At 64.2% G+C, this 15,268-nt stretch overlaps 1 protein-coding gene across 2 annotated transcripts; it reads right to left on the minus strand.

The window, feature by feature from the left end:
• Positions 1-394: 394 nt before the first annotated feature.
• On the minus strand, positions 395-14,257 carry BGN (biglycan). 2 transcript variants are annotated; one of them, XM_044235159.1, is made up of 8 exons: positions 14,116-14,257; positions 5,115-5,366; positions 4,703-4,815; positions 3,973-4,186; positions 3,369-3,479; positions 3,057-3,150; positions 2,834-2,972; positions 395-1,575 (listed from the first exon to the last, which is right to left on the minus strand). In XM_044235159.1, the coding sequence occupies exons 2-8, from the start codon at positions 5,362-5,364 to the stop codon at positions 1,378-1,380; spliced, it is 1,119 nt and encodes a 372-aa protein (XP_044091094.1). In that variant the 5' UTR covers positions 5,365-5,366; positions 14,116-14,257; the 3' UTR covers positions 395-1,377. The 2 variants fall into 2 exon arrangements, with proteins under 2 accessions (XP_044091094.1, XP_044091093.1); XM_044235158.1 differs by lacking the exon at positions 14,116-14,257 and adding an exon at positions 7,271-7,392.
• Positions 14,258-15,268: the final 1,011 nt, after the last annotated feature.

The following is a 15,268-nucleotide window of genomic DNA, read 5'->3' on the forward strand; positions in this document are numbered from 1 at the left end:
CCCCAAATCCCATCAGGATAGGCTGGCAGGGCCCCTGGGATCTCAGAGTGACGGTCTAATCTGGGGCTCTGAAGATGGCAGGCGCTTGGCAAATGCTCTGCTCTGGAAGGGCAGAGTCTCCCTCAGCCGGGCCTGCTTTTGGAGCCCCGTCTAAGGACAACTAGGGCAATGGAAGCACCTCGAAAGAAGCGGAAGGGGCCCTCTTTCCCAGTGTCAGGTCTGGAGGCACTGAGGACTCTTGCCTGCGGGCAGGGAGAGCAACAGAGAGGAAGCCCGCAGCTCGGAGTGGGCACGGAGGGGCAGAGCCTGAGAGCCAGCCACCATGGCCCATTGTGGCTCTCCCCTCTCCGCCCGGTCCCCAGGGCCACCCCGCGAGCGGCAGCACACAGAGCCATACTGCACAGTGTTTCTTTAATTGAAAGACAAAAACCGACCTCAGAAGCAGCCCCACCGTACTAGGGGGCCGGAAGGCGAAGGGAGGGGAGAACTAGCTGTCATGGGGGGGCAGAAGGGACAAGGACAGTTGGCTGGGGCTCCAGTAGGATGCCAGGACCTTGCCAGGGCCAATGCTCCCCTTCAGACTATGAGGTGTATGCGGGGTGCGTCACCTCCAGCAGCTGGTCCCCTCCAGAACTGTCCAGACTTGGGCGCAAGGCCTGGGCAGGGCAGGCTGGGAGGCAGCTGCCCTCTGTCCCCTAGCTTGCCTGGGTAGGGGCTGGGCAGAAGCCCGTCGAGACAGACACCGACCCAGCTCAGAGATGTGAGAGAGGAGAGATGGAGACAGAGAGAGGGGGAGAAAGAGCCGGAGTGCCAGAGAAGCAAATACTGGTCTAGAGGCCAGTAGAGCAAGGAGGCCCGGATGAATGGGCCATGGTCTTGCAGAAGGGTTGGAGGGGAGCATGGGAGGCCCAGGGTAGCAGGCCAGGCCAAGGATGGCTGGAAGCTGCAAGTACACGAGGAGGAATGTGTCCCAGGCAGGTGGGGTGGTCTGTCTCCATCCTTGTTAGCCCCTTCCCGGCCCCTTGACCCAGGGACCGTTTCTCTTGGGCTGGAGCCTCGGGCAGTTTGATTTCATGGTGAGTGGGAAGAGAGCTTTATGAGGGTGCCTCTGAGTGGCTATGCTGGGGGTGCGGAGACAGGGACAGCTCTGAAGCCGGAGACATATGATGGAGGCTGGGTCTTGTGCCCCATCTGCATGCTTGGGAGCCAGGATGAGGGCATTGGGAGGCAGGGAGCTGGGGTCCAGGATCGAGGGCGGGGCTGGAGTGGGTGCAGCTGGGCACTGGCTTTGCTCCTTCGCTCTGCCCTCCCCGTCAGGACGTCCACTGGGCTCTCTAGAGACCCCGCCCAGGCCACCACGGCGGCTGCTGGCTGCTCCTACTTTTTGTAGTTGCCGAACTGGATGGCCAGGCGGTCAGTGACGCAGCGGAAAGTGGCCGGCTGCACCTCCCAGTAGGGCACAGGGTTATTAAAGAGGCTGATGCCATTGTAGTAGGCCCGCTTGACTCCGAAGCCCACGGGGCAGAAGTCATTGACGCCCACCTTGGTGATGTTGTTGGTGTGCAGATAGACCACCTGGGGGCAGAGGGACGTGGCTCAGGCCCAGTGCCAGGGCGGAGGATTCACCCCCCCACCACCACGGCGCTTGGAATCTGGTCCAGCCTGGTTGGACCAAGTTGAGGGTAGATATCAGAGGGCTTGGGCCCTCCCGCCCAGCTGGGTCCCGCCTGGCAACCCCTTGGGGGTGCTTTCATTGTAGGGCTTGCCCTTTTGAGGGCCAGAATGTGTCTCCTCCAAGGCTGGAGGCAGCAAACCAAGGCCTGGGTATGGGTGTCAGGTGGGTGTTGGGGGGATTTTCGGGTGCTGGTGTGTGACCGGGGGCTGGGACGAGGGACCCAGACGTGGTGTGTGGTGGGTGGGAAGTGAGGGGCCTGGGGGTGTGAGTCTCCGTGCAGGGAATATGGCTCCTGGGGCTCATGGTTGGCCTCTGGCCCTCTCTCTGAGTTTCCCAAACTCCGGGCCTGGCTCTGGGCAGCAGCCTCTCCCTCCAGAGACCCGTAGGTGTGAGAGGAGAAAGAGCCAGCAGATGGCCTCCTCTTCCTTCCAGTCCCCAGGGGTGCTTGCTTTTTAGCAGCCCTTAACTTCCTGAAGCCCCTCTCTAGCGGGGGGGACAGGGGAAGCAGGGAACGCCGTGACGGTGGTGAGGCGCTCACGCTGCAACTGCGCCCTCTAGAGGCAGAGAGGACACCGGCCGCTAGAGGGCGCGCTTAGCCGGGCCTGGGCCTCCCTGCGGCTGCTTCTGGGCTGACCCGTCTCCCACGCCCTCACCCGGGCAGGGCCGGTCTGGGACTTGGCTCTGGCTGCACAGCCTGTGAGAATGGCAGGTGTCCTGGAGAGTGTGAATGGGCCGAGGAAGAGAAGGGAAGGCAAGCCAGGGACAGGGGTCCCTGAAAGGACCCCAGGCAAGACCCTGCACCTCCCGCATCAGTCTATTTCCTGCCCGGAGCTGAACCTATCTTGCCACTAATCTGTCCACTTCCCATGGCCAGACTGTCCCCTGACCTCCCAGGCTCTGCCACGCCTTTCTGGTGTCCAACCCGCCTAGGAGCGCTTGAGCTACAATCTCTACCAGGCCGACTCCTGCTCACGCCTCACACCTCTCCGCCCACGCCCTGCTCTATCTGCCATCCACAGTGGAGTCCCCGCTCGCCTTCCCTCCTTCCTCGGCACGGATCCTTGCAGTTGCTTCTTTCCAGATGCAGAGGTGGAGGCAGAGAGAGCGGGAGGAGCTGGCCAGACCACAGCAGCTGGCGCGGGGGGCTGACACACTCACCTGGAGGAGCTTGAGGTCCGGAAGGCCAGAGGGCACCTTGGACAGCTTGTTGTTGTCCAAGTGCAGCTCCCGCAGGGTGGGCAGGAAGCTTAGGCTGCCGTTCTCGATCATGCGGATCTGGTTGTGGCCCAGGCCCAACCTGCAGAGGGCAGGTGAGATGCACCAAAGGGCTAGAGGCAAAAAGAGCAGGGGCCAGTGCACCCTGCTTGGACCCCCAGCGCACCTGTACAGCTTGGAGTATCGGAGCAGATCCTCCAGCTCGATGGCCTGGATTCTGTTGTGGTCCAGATGCAGCTCATTCAGGGTCTCGGGGAGGTCTGCCAAGAAGAGAGGGTGCTCTGATGGAGTGCAAGAGGGGAGGCCACGTGTGTGGGCTGGTCTGTAGGTGGGGGCGGGGCAGACATGAGCACAGGACTACCAAAGCCCTCCCTGAGTTGACTGATGGTTCCAGACGTCTCCAGCACCCCGCCCCCCATCTGTGCCCATCTGTGCCTTGGAGGCCTGGCAGTGTGGGGTAAAGGGGCCACCTTCCTACCTTTGGGGATGCCGGTGAGCTTGGCCTCAGAGATGCGAAGATAGTTGAGTTTTAGGCCATCGAAGGCTCCAGGCTCAAAGCCACTGTTTTCCAGGGGGTTCCCGCCCATCTCTAGGAGAGAGGCCCTGCTCAGCCCCTGTGCCGGATCTGGGCGGCCACCCGCCCAGCCCCAGGTCCTGTGAGCTTCCTGGCCTGGGCTGGCCCGATGGGCCCTGGTTCCCCAGTTTGGCCCTGAAAGCTACCTTACTGGGCTGACTGCAGACTCCTGACTGTTCGAGACCATTACCTCCCAAGGGTGCTGGGAGGTAGGGGCAAGGCCTCCGGGGATAGGGGAAGCAGTAGGAAAGGGAGGGGAGCCAGAGGTCAAGGTGGGGCTCCACCCCAGCCTGCTCAGCTCCTCTGGCTGGGTCCCGGATGGTCCCCGGCTGGCTGGCCCTTTTCCTTCCCTCTCTCTATGGTCCCCAGGTTTCTCTTCATCTTGCTGAGACAGCCCCGGGGTAGGCTCCCAGAATGGTCTGTGAGGCCCACCAGGCTTGCCTCGGGGCCCGGAGCCACCCCAGCTGCAAGAGGCCCTGTGCGAGTGCCCCCTGCTGGCTGCACTCACCTATGCAGTTCATGTGGCGCAGCCCGCTGAACACGCCCTTGGGAACCTTGCGGATGCGGTTGTCATGGATCCGGAGCTCCACCAGGGAGCTGGGCAGGTTGGGAGGGATCTCCACCAGGTGGTTCTTGGAGATGTAGAGCTTCTGCAGCTTCCGCAGGGGGCCGAAGGCCTTCTCGTGGATCTTGGAGATCTTGTTGTTCACCAGGACGAGAGCCTGGGACAGGGAGGGTGTGGCGAGTGAAGGTGCCCGTGCCCCCCCCATGCCCCGCCCTCCTCACTTTCTCTCACTTTCTCTCTTGCCTACCCACCCTGGGCTGGCGATCAGTGGGGAGCTGCCAGTGCAGCCTCGAGGAGGTCCCCCAGGCCCGGCTGTACCATTCCTGCCTTGCACGGCACCCCCCTTCTCTGAGCCTCAACTTCCCTACTTGCACCCCGGCTATGACGAAATCTGTCCCTCTCGGGTCGCTGCGATGCCCTGATACAACGGAAAGTTTTCAGCTGCGAAGGGAACTGGGCTGAGCAATTCTGCCCTGGGCTTATGGCTGCGACGGCTGCTGGCATCCTCGAGGGCGACCTGGGACCTGCAGCTGTGCAGACTTCTCTCAGGACTCCATGAGCCCCCAGGCCCCTCTCACACTGCACACATGCGTGCACACACCCGTAAGCACCCAACTCATTAGGGGAAGACGGTCCACCTCCTCGAAGCCCCTCAGGGCCGGGCCGGGCTTACATAGAGGTGCTGGAGGCCTTTGAAATCATCCCTGCGAAGTTCGGAGATGTCATTGTTCTGCAGGTCCAGCAGCGTCGTGTCGGGTGAGATCTCCTTGGGCACAGCCTTCAGACCTGGGGGCCAGGGCCACCGTCGCCCGCGTGAGTGACTCTGAGCACGGGGACACACACTCACACACACGCACACAGACACACACGCAGGGGCTCTGCCACAGAGCAAGGCCGTTCTCACTCCCCACCTGCCTGCAGCCAGACAGCTGGACACCATTCCATGTGGAAACAAGGACCCCCACGCCGGTGTGGGCTCACCCCATCCCGGACCCCACCCTCTCAGGCTCCTCCCATAGGACGATGGAACACTCAGGCTGGGCCTGCGCCTTCATGCCCCCCTTCCCCCTGGTCCCGGGACTGACCCAGGTCAGAGCACTGAACAACCCGCAGGTGGCAGTGGCAGCCGAAGGGACACATGGCGCTGAAGGTGGGCGTGAGGGAGTCCAGGTCCGGGACCCCTGACGTGGTCTCAGCACCTGAAGCCTCCTCATCATTCAGCATGGGCAGCCCGTCATCCAGGGTGAAGTCCCAGAAACCCTTCTGCTCGAAGGGCAGGCTCTGGCTCACGGCCAGCAAGGATGCCAGGAGCCACAGGGGCAGCATGGTGGGCATGCCTGGGAGGAGGAAAGGGCTGTCAGGAGGGCCCAGCTGGCACTCGGCACTCGTACTTGCTCTCCGGGCCCTGTCCCGGCAAACCTCCAAACGGCAGCAGCCTAGGTTCCATGGACCTCAAGGTAGGAGCGGCGGGAAAGGGGGCAGCAGAGAGAGTGGATGTGGGCAGGCAGGGACCCCTCCTTCTGCTCTCCTCTGATCCCAGGCAGGATGCTGGCTTTCATGGGCGATGCATCGTCTTGCCAGTCGGTGAGTTGGCAGCGCTGGCCCTCTCCCCCGCTGTCCCCCACACACCACTGAGTCAGCTGGCAGTCTGCCCCAGGGTGGGTTGGTCAGTGAGGGGAACGAACGGAGGGGAGGAGGCGGACGGAGGACAGAAAGGCAACTAACTCTTTGCCCCATACTGGCCTTGAAGAATTTGGCTTTCAGTTGTGGCTCAGGATGATGTGGGCGCAGTCAGCACTGAGCTAGACCACCGTGAGTCACTTCCTTCCCTTCCTGAGCTCCCCCTTGCAACACACCCACATTTTTCGAAGAAAAGTCAAGAGGCCAAGACACCAGGCTGGGCACGCGGGGCTGAGGCTCGGGCTAGCCGCGGAGGTGGTGCGGTGGGGGGAGAGAGAGGCAAAGTCATTGAGGGGAGGGAGCAGGGCTCTGCCACCCTCCCTGTTGCTCCCCAGGGCCGCGGCACCTTCTCCTGGCCCCCAGCACTTCACCTGGCTTGGCCTGCAGAGCCCCAGGGCTCGCACTTCAGCTCCTGCCTGCCTTCTGCCCGTGGCCCAGCCCCCTGGAGAGGCCCCCAGAGGGGACCAGGCTCCTGCCAAGGTGGCAGGCGGGCTCAGGCTTGTCTGAAGGCTCCCCCAGGCTGGGCAGCGGGGTGGGCGTGAGGGGGAAGCTGTCCTGCCCAAACCTGCCCCAGGTGCCCGTCTTCACCCACCTCCTTCCTTCTCCCATGCAGCGGCCCCCTGTGGGAAGGTCCCACCAGCCTCACCTCCCCAGACCTCCCGGGACAGTCCCAGCAGCCTGATCTCCCTGGTTGTTACACAGGCACAAGTGGGCCTGCCCTGCTTCCCTCCCAGACTCTGGTGTCTGGGGTTGTTCTGGGGGCATCTGTGGGCGGTGAGACTGGCCAGGTTCCAGGGGCTCCCTGCAGACCCACACGGGGCCCCGCCCCAGGGGGACCCTCCTCACTTGGGGCCCATTTTGGAGAGCGGAGGAGCGGTGAGGGGCTTCAGTGGGCCTGGGTGACCCCTGAGCCTCCCTGCTGGGTGGAAACATGGAAGGGGTCCCCGGCGAGTGGAAGCCCCTGCCTGCTGCATTCCTGGGCCAGCCCAGCTGGTGTGCTGGTGTGAGGCTGGGCTGGCTGCTGCCCGACCTGGCCAGGGGTCTAGCACCACTTCTGGGTCTGGGTACAACTGCTCTATGCTCCGGGTTCCCGTCCAGCCCAGTCTTGCCGCCCCCTTTCACACTCGGGCACCCCCTCGGTGGGTCATGGAGCTTGCCCTGGCTCCCACCGTTCCCGAGGACAGAGCAGGAGAGCATGCAGCAGCCTTTCTGGCACCCAGGGCTGCGGTGTGCTTGGCTGGTGCAGGTCACGGACCCAGGACATGGTTCAGTGGACTCAGCTGAACGGCCAACCCCAGAGCGCCCCTAGCAGCTCCCAACAGCCCTCCTTAGTGTGGCCCGCAGTGAGGAGCTCAGAGAAGCTGCGTGCCTGTCCCAGGTCACACAGTAAAGTAAGGACCCCCATGTCCGGGGGGAGCACCCAGTCTGCCTAGCTCCTTCAAGCCCCAACACCCCATGATCATACCCCAGGTTCTGCCAGCCCCGGACTGGCCAGGCAGGACCCAGGGGAGCCCCAGAAGGTCACGGGACCGAGTAGGGAGGAGGGCCTGTGCTTGCCTACCTGGGCAGTGTGTCCCTCTTTCTTCCCCTGGTTCTGCGACCTCCAGGGCAGAGCAGGGTAGGCCTGGGCCGCTGCTTGGGGCCCTAGCCTGGGAGCCACTGGACGCCCAGAGCTGGGAGGAGGAGGAGTGGCGGGAGAGAACAGGAAGGGGAGGACGGAGGCAGGAGAGCAAGATGGGATGGGAGAGGGGGAGGAGCCTGCTCCCTTCTTGCCTGGCACCCCTGCCAAAGCCGCTACCTCACAGGCGGGATGAGTCAGGGCTGGACCGCCCAGTGGGAGACTTGGACGGCCTCGGGAGCCCCAGTTCACCTGGACAGGTGGGGGTGGCTGGGGTGGTCTGGCCAGGCACAGGGGGGCTGTGGGGCGAGGTGGACAAAAGCAGGCCTCTTCCGGCCTGTCAGGGCTGGGGAGGGCTGGGGGGGAGGGGTCTCTGCAGGGAATCTCAGCCCCCATATCTGGCCCTCCCGCCAGACTAGAGGATGGCCAGGGAAGCTGGCCATGGCGGCTCCACATGGGCTCCCAGGACCTGTCCCAGGGGGACGGGGGCTGTAGAGGAGATAAATCAGCTCAGATCAGCTGTGCCTGATGTCACTGTGTCTGGGGGCCACAGAGACTCGGAGCTGCGGCCCGGGCTCCCGCAGGGGCTCACTTGTGGTGGGAGGCCTAAAGCTGAGGGCTTGGGGGTCCTCCACCCGGGGCCCTATGACAGAGGCTGAGGACAAGGTGAGGCCGGCTCTCCCGCCGCCGGCTCCTGGCTGGGCCCGGGCCGCGGACAGGCTGGCAGGGTCGGGGCTGGGCAGGCTTCCCAGCAGAGCCTCATTTCCACTCCGGGAGCTGGCAGCAGATGCAGCGGGGAGAGTCGCCCAGGGAGGAGGGGGCTGGCTGGACAGTGGACCTGGGGGGTGTCCCGGAGGACTTCACGGCGGGCCTCGAGCACCATCGAAGCGTGCTTGGAGCTTGCTGGACCCCTCCCCCTCTGAGCAGAGGAAAGAAGTGGTCATGGCTGTGAGGCCTCCAGCCTGGTGCCCACAGGTGTGAGCAAGGGAAAAGGCTGGGCTTCCCGGAGCCCGCGCTGCCAGACCCATAGGGCCTTCCTTGTCTCGCCCTCTGAAAGGCAGCGCAGTCCTCCGAGCGGGACTGCTCCCGGTCAGCGCCAAACACGACGCATTGGCAGCCTCTGAGAACATGGAGGGGCTGTGCCAGGCATTCAAGCCAGGCCAAGGGCGGCGGGAGCAGAGCTTAAGGTCTGGTGCACGCTGGGAGCTTGCTTGCAGATGTGTGGCCCGCCGCTGCCAAGTTGCAGACGCCGGACACTGTCCCGAGGCCTCAGCCCAGGGTGTCTGGCCCCACTGAGCAACCCGACCTGAACTCTGGTGTGCACAGCACCGTCTACCCCTGCCAAAGCCCTAGGACTATGTGGATGCAGAGGGTTGGGAGGGGGACAGGCAGCACAGGGTACCCCCCCCCCTTCCTCTGTCCACCAAAGCCCTCAGGGACCAGCTTCAAACAACAGGCTACATTCCCAGCTGCTTCTTGCCACCCTCCCGGGCCGCACCGACCCTCCGACAGCATGTAATCTCCTCTTGAGTGCCAAGCAGAGAGAGGGGACATGTGCCCCCCCACCACGGGTCTGCTGAAGCTTATGCAGGGGTGTGCATGTGAGGGGGTGACCGTGTGAGGGGCTCGTGGCTGGAGTGGGGAGGGGGCAGGCCCTGAGCCCCACGTCGTCTGCATCTGCTCCTTCCTGCCATGGCTCTGGCCCCCCGGCGGGACTGGTGCGGTGGGCCCCGGGCTCCGTCAGCCTTCGGGGACAGCTCTGACCTGCCAGTGCCAGTTGCAGGCCGCAGGGAGTCAGCAGGGATCCGGCCCATCGGCAGCAGGGGGCTGGTCCCGGGGAGCTGGCAGGGGGGCCGGTGCTGGCTCGCCAGACCTCTCTCCCCTCTCTCCCCTCGGTATTCAGGAAAGCCACCCACCCCTCCCCCACTCTGCCGGGGAAACCTCTGGAAGGCAGGAGGGTCAAACTGCTGGCCAGGAGCCAGGCAGCAGGTGACCCAGGTCAGCTGAGGGTCCTGAGTTTCCGGGTCCTCTCACACGTGTCCTTCCTTCTCCTCCCACTCACTGAAGAGACCTCGAGCTTCTCCTCAGCACGTTCTGGATTGTTTGAGGAAGAAGGTGGATGCTATCATCTCCTGGAAATGGGGCGGGGGATTTAAATGATCTCCTGGAAATGGGGCGGGGGATTTAAATGATCTCTTAACAAACCACCCCCCGCCACCGAGCCCAAAAGACCAAAACCAACCTGTGCCACAGGTCCCAAAGCCATAAGACCCGGTACTCCCTAGGCTGTGCAGGCCACTGGGTCAGCCTCTGGGCCCCTGGAGAAGACTCCCGAGCAGCTCCCTCGGCTGAACTGACAGGTGATGCTGCGGGAAAGCTGGGCCCCGGTCTGTGGGCCCTTTTCCCCCTTGCTTGCCACCCCATGAACCCTCCGGCAACACGGACCCTCTCTTTGACCGCCACCAGCGGTAGCTCCCCACGGTTTGCAGGGCCAGCCGCCCCTCCATGGCCCCAGCACAGCCACCAGGCACTTGCTCCAGGTCTGCAGGGGCATGGAAAAGCCATCGTCCCAGCCAGGCCGGGGAGCTCCCCTGGAGCATTTTCTGTCCTGGTTTTCTCAGCCTGGTTCCCAGAGCCTGGCATCCCATCTGCCTTGCTCCCTGGCTGGGCCAGGCCAAGTGAGGTCCTACCCTCCCAGGGTTTCCGGCAGCCCCTTCCCTGCATCGGGTTCCCTGTTCTCCTCCAGGGGATCTGGCTGGGGGTAGGAGCCAGCTGTCTGTAGCTGGCCCAGGAGGCCCCTCCAGGGGCACCCCCCCCCCCCCCCGTTCACACCTCTGTTCGGCCAGGAGACCTCTGAGACCCTGGTGGACCATAACCAAGGGCGAGCCAGGACTCAGGCTGCAAGGAACTCAGAGTCATGCTGGCCTCCGGTCTCCTGGGCGTAGGGCTGCCCTCTGTCTCTCTCCTTCAAGTCCTGCTTCTGTTCCCCAAATCCCAAATCCTGTAGCCACTCGGGCGGGTGGATGCTGTGTTCCACTTGGCCATCCAGCCGTCAAGGGGCAGATGGTGGGAGAGAAACGGGGGAGCCCTGCAGCTCGGCCCCAGGCTGATGTTTGCGGATTCTGGCCTTCAGATGCCGTGGCCTGAGAGAGCTGAGCACTAGGAGACTGGGTGGAGACCCCAGCCCCTTAAAGCCGAGAGATGCGTTACCACAGGGAGGGGCTGCTGAGTCAGCCGTGTCCTGGCCCCTCCGGAATGCCAGAAAGCCATGATGTTGCTCTGTAGGCTGCCGTGGGAACTGAGGCTGCTGGGCCCCAGGCGAGAAGGCATCCTCCATGGCCACCCTGTGGACCACCCCGATCCAGAGCAGGGCGGTTGGTGGGGACAGCAGAAGCCAAATGGGGTGGCTCTGGGGCGGCTCCCAGGAGCCTGGAATCCCAGAGGTGGTGAAGGAGGCCCTGACGGCGCGGGAGGGGCGCTGGGGCTGAGTGCTCCAGGTGAGGGGGATGAATCCCAGCCACCCACCCCCTAGAGGAGGTGGCCCCTAGGGCCCCACCCCACGCCCACCCCAGGGGGCACTGGGAGACTGGCCTGACCACAGGGCCCCCCAGAGAGCCTTAATGGGCCTCAGGCCCTGGGGAGCAGGACCGAGCAGACACCCTCCCCATTCCCCCAGCGCAGCACCCCGCGGGCCGGCCCCCTACTGCCTCCCTCTAAGGTGGGACTTACAGAAGGCGTCCTGTGGGCCCCAGTGTCTGAGCAGAAGAGAACAGGATGGAGGGGTGGGGTACTGATGGACACCAGGGTCAGCTGACAGGAGGGGGCAAAGCCGCCAGGACCCTGCCTTTAGGGGGAGCTCTTGCTCACCCGCCCCCCCCCCCCCCCCCCCCGCTGCAACTCCACGGCTCACAAGGAGGGTGCCTGGGAGAGCCGCCTTCACTCCTCCAGTCCCTCAATTTGAACCAAGCCCTTGGGCTGGTGTGTTCCCTCGCACCATTGGGGCCAACAGGTGTGGCAGAAGGCAGGGCCGGGAAGAGATCAAGCTCTCTCACCCTGGGGTGACCGATGAGGAGGGTGGGGAGGGCGTTTCTTACAATCAGGGGTGCTGGAAGGTCCCCAGAGACGTGCAAGACAAATGAACCAGCTGCTCAGCAAATGAGGCTTCAAAGGCCCTGAGGCTGGGGCTGGGACCATCTATGGGGGGCGGGGGGTGGGGAATGGGGGCAGGGTGGATGCCACCTGGGCCATTGCCTGCTGCTTGTATGCCCCAGGGGCCTCCTGGGAGACTGCTACTCTCTCATGCCACAACTGTGTCCCCAGGCAGGTAAGGACAAGTGACCGCTGGGACAGTCCTGTCCTGTGCTGTGCTGTCTCCACAGGGCTTCTCCAGGGAGTGGAAGAGGGATGGCAGTGGGGGGCCCAGGAAGCAGGAGAGCTGGGAGAGATGGGAGGCCCTGTGGGAAGGTTCTGCCCTCTTGTGGGGACTTGGCCCTGGCGCCACATTGGACGCCCTGCAGTCTCTCAAACACCCCCTTTCCTCCTGGCCTTCCTTGTTTATGCTCTTCCAGCGGGCCAGGGCCCCTGGTAGGATGGGGAAGAAATTTGGTCAGAGGACTGGCAGGCCAACTTTCTGGGCCCCTGAAATGAGCCTGCCCAGAACTGTCCTCAGCCCATCAGTGAAAAAGCTGGGCTTCAGGCTCCCCATGTACAACACGGGCACACGGGTCCCTGCTCCAGGGCAGGGCACAAAAGCAGTGGGATGACTAGTGCCCACCGTGACCTGGGTTCTTAGGGCTTAAAGGCAGGCCAGTGGGCGGGTGGGGGGCAGGCCCCAGTCTGCTCTCGCCGTCCAGTGCGGTGCCTTCCTTTCGATGCACCCCACCGTCCCGCCCCGCAGGGCTACCCCGCACTGCCCCGCCGTAGCCAGACACGGGCGGCTTTCACATGAAGGGGCCTCTGTCAGGACAGCCTGTGTCTCAGGGAGCGGAAGGCCCCGGCAGTTGCACGCGTCCAGGAGGCACTCCCCTGCGTGGTCGCGGCTGCCCGCGCGCCTTCTCTTTCCACACCAGCCCTGGCCCTGCAGGGCCCTCCCGGGAAACTGCCTTGGCACTGAGGGAGCCCGAGCATCTGCAGCCTGTCGCAATGCCGGTCAGTCTCTACAGGGCGGAGGGCGTGGAGGCAGGAGCGTGCTGAGGACAGGACTGGCCGTATCTGCGACCAGAATGGCCCTTAACAAACGTGGTTCGAGAACAGTCTCCCTGGCCTGAAGATCTGCACTGCCCACCCTAACCCACCACCCTGCCCTGGAGTACCCTGGGCCTCCTGGTCCCCTCTGCAGGACCGTCCCGGGCAGCCCTGATGGGCCAGTGCCCGAGCCGCAGCCCCACCCTCAGAGCCCTGAGGGGGGTGCTCCCATCCCCCACCCCTCCGGGGCACTTGGTGACACGTGCACAGAGCTCTCTTCTGCCCTGCTCCTCTCCTGGGTCACTTGGCAGTCCCTTCAATGTGCCAGCCATCTTGGGAACTTGCAGGTCAGGGACCAGTGGCCCCGGCACCTCCCATGCAGTTGGCCACAGGTTGTCATTGTCAGTGCCCAAGTGAGGCTTCCCTGGGTGGGATGGCGTCGATTGCCAGGGCTTGTCAATCAGGAGCGCTGGGTCCTGGCCCCAGCTTTGTGTCAGACTTGCTGTGCAATTGTGGGCAGGTTCCTGCCTGTCTCTGAGCCTCACTTGTCCCTTTTGTCCAATGGAGGGTGTGGGAGTGAGACCAGCAGGGGCTACTCCTTCCCTTCCAAAACACTTTGGGAGCAACCCTGCAGCCACGCTTTTGATTCCCACCATGAGCTGAGCGGCCCCATGCACCAGTCTGTGGGGGCTGCTTTTGGGGGACAGAGCTCTTGAACCTCACTGATCCTTAAAGGCACCCATGCTGGGACAACAATGTCTGAGTTTGGAAGTGGACCTGTGGCCTCACCCCTCCCCAGGGTCCCCAGAAGTCCTCCAGAGCCCCAAGCCAGGCCTGCCCAGGCTAACATGGCCCAGTTGCCTGCGTTTCTCTCCGCCCACCCCACCCCCCATTTGTGAGTCTCAATCCAAGAGGGTCCTGGGGACAGGCAGAACAGAGCCACCCAGCCAGCCGCACCCAGGGACCCTGCGGCCAGGGCCATGTGGACCCACCCCTCACTCAGGAGGAGGTGGAGGAAGGGAATTGGCCTGTGGGTTAGGCTTCCTGGAGTGTGCCGGGGAAACCAAGTCTGTGAGCCCACGCCAAGGACTGGTCCTGGGCAGGGCGGGCTGCCGGAGTGCAGGGAGCTCTCGGGGACTCAGGGTCTCTCAGTGGGGGAAGAGGGCTACTGGCAGAGCTGGGATGCCAGCCACCCAGCCATGCCAGGGCCATGCCATGGGAGTGGGGGGCAGTCAGGGGGCAAGAACCCAGGAAGGAGGCAGGGAGGGCAGGCAGGCAAGGCAGGCAGTGTCGCTGAGTGAGGCCAGAAGGGAGAGGAAAGGAGGGCAGAAAATGCAGAAAGGGGCAAGGACCAAGGGAGCCGCAGGGCAGCGACGAAGTGGTGTGGGCCAGGAGCCTACAGCATTGGCGTGGGAATTATGGGGACCGCAGGCAGCCTGGGAGTGGGAGAGGGAGGTAAGTGGGTGACAGGGACAGGGGTAGGGATGTGGAGGGGTGGTGCGGGGGCCGTAGGGACAGGGGACATCTCCAGGATGGTGAGAGGGCAGTGGAACCAGGGATGAGACAAGGAGGGGACAGCAGGGACAACGGCGTGGGGCCCCTACCTGGGGAGGACAAGCGGCCGGGCACAAGCTGGCTAGTTGGCAGGCTTGGGTGTCAGGCAGTCGGTGCGTCTGTCCGTCTCTGTTGGGCCCTCCGAGAGCGGCTGCTCACTCCCGGGCAGTTTGTGGAGAGAGGGAGACAGAGGCGGTGGGAGGGAGGCTAAAGGCTGGGCGGGCTGGCCGACAGGGAGGGGACAACAGCAGGAGGGGGCGGGGAGGGAGGAAAAGAGGGAGGGGGCTGGTGGGGCGGAGAAGGAGGAGAGAGGGAGGGAAGAAGGGAGGGAGGGGGCAGGCCTCCAGGCCCCCCTGGAAGCTTCAAAGGGAGCAATTTTCTTGTAGACGGCTGGGCTAGCGTCCCCCCACCCCCCCGCCCCAGGCGCATGGGGAAGGGACACACTCACTCACACAAGGACCCTTGGTGTCTCTGGGCAGGCACAGCTTTCCATAGTCAAACTTTCCACTGCCCAGATAGGGACACTGAGGCCCAGAGAGGGGCGGGAACTGGCAGAAAGGGAAGGGAGGAGAGGGGGAGGCGGCCCGTGGTTGCTGGTCCAGTGAGTGGCCCCTGGGATCCTGTCCTGAGCCTGCCCAGAGCCTCCTGAGCAAGGAGGTGGTTCTCCGAAGTCAGGGGGGCAGCCGTTGTGCTTCTGGAAGGGCTGGATGAGGCTCCCAGGTACTCTGGCCGTCCCGGCCCCCCAGCCCACTCGTCTTTTTTCCCTCAAACAGAGGACTGGTCTTCTCTGTGTGAACTTGAGATGACACTCAGCTGGGCGCTGACAGGAAGGCGTCGCAGACTCTGGGGGTCTTCCCTAGCTTGCCCGCCCTGAGGCGCAGCCAAGCTGAGAGTGGGAAAGTGAGTCATCTTTCTTTGCGCCATCCCTGCGTCCCCCGGGAGCCAGGGAAGGCTCCGTGGGTGGGCCCTTCCTCAGGGCTGAGCCCTGTGCCGGCCACTGACAGCGGCGAGCCGGCCGGCCTGCCCAGTGTCCCAGGAAGCGGCCACCGTCACCCACAGCCCCATGTGACCACTGGGCCCTTCCTCAGGGCTGAGCCCTGTGCCGGCCACTGACAGCGGCGAGCCGGCCGGCCTGCCCAGTGTCCCAGGAAGCGGCCACCGTCACCCACAGCCCCATGTGACCACTGGGCCCTTCCTCAGGGC

The sequence above is a fragment of the Neovison vison genome, chromosome X, assembly GCF_020171115.1.
Source record: "Neovison vison isolate M4711 chromosome X, ASM_NN_V1, whole genome shotgun sequence".
Lineage (NCBI taxonomy): Eukaryota > Metazoa > Chordata > Mammalia > Carnivora > Mustelidae > Neogale > Neogale vison.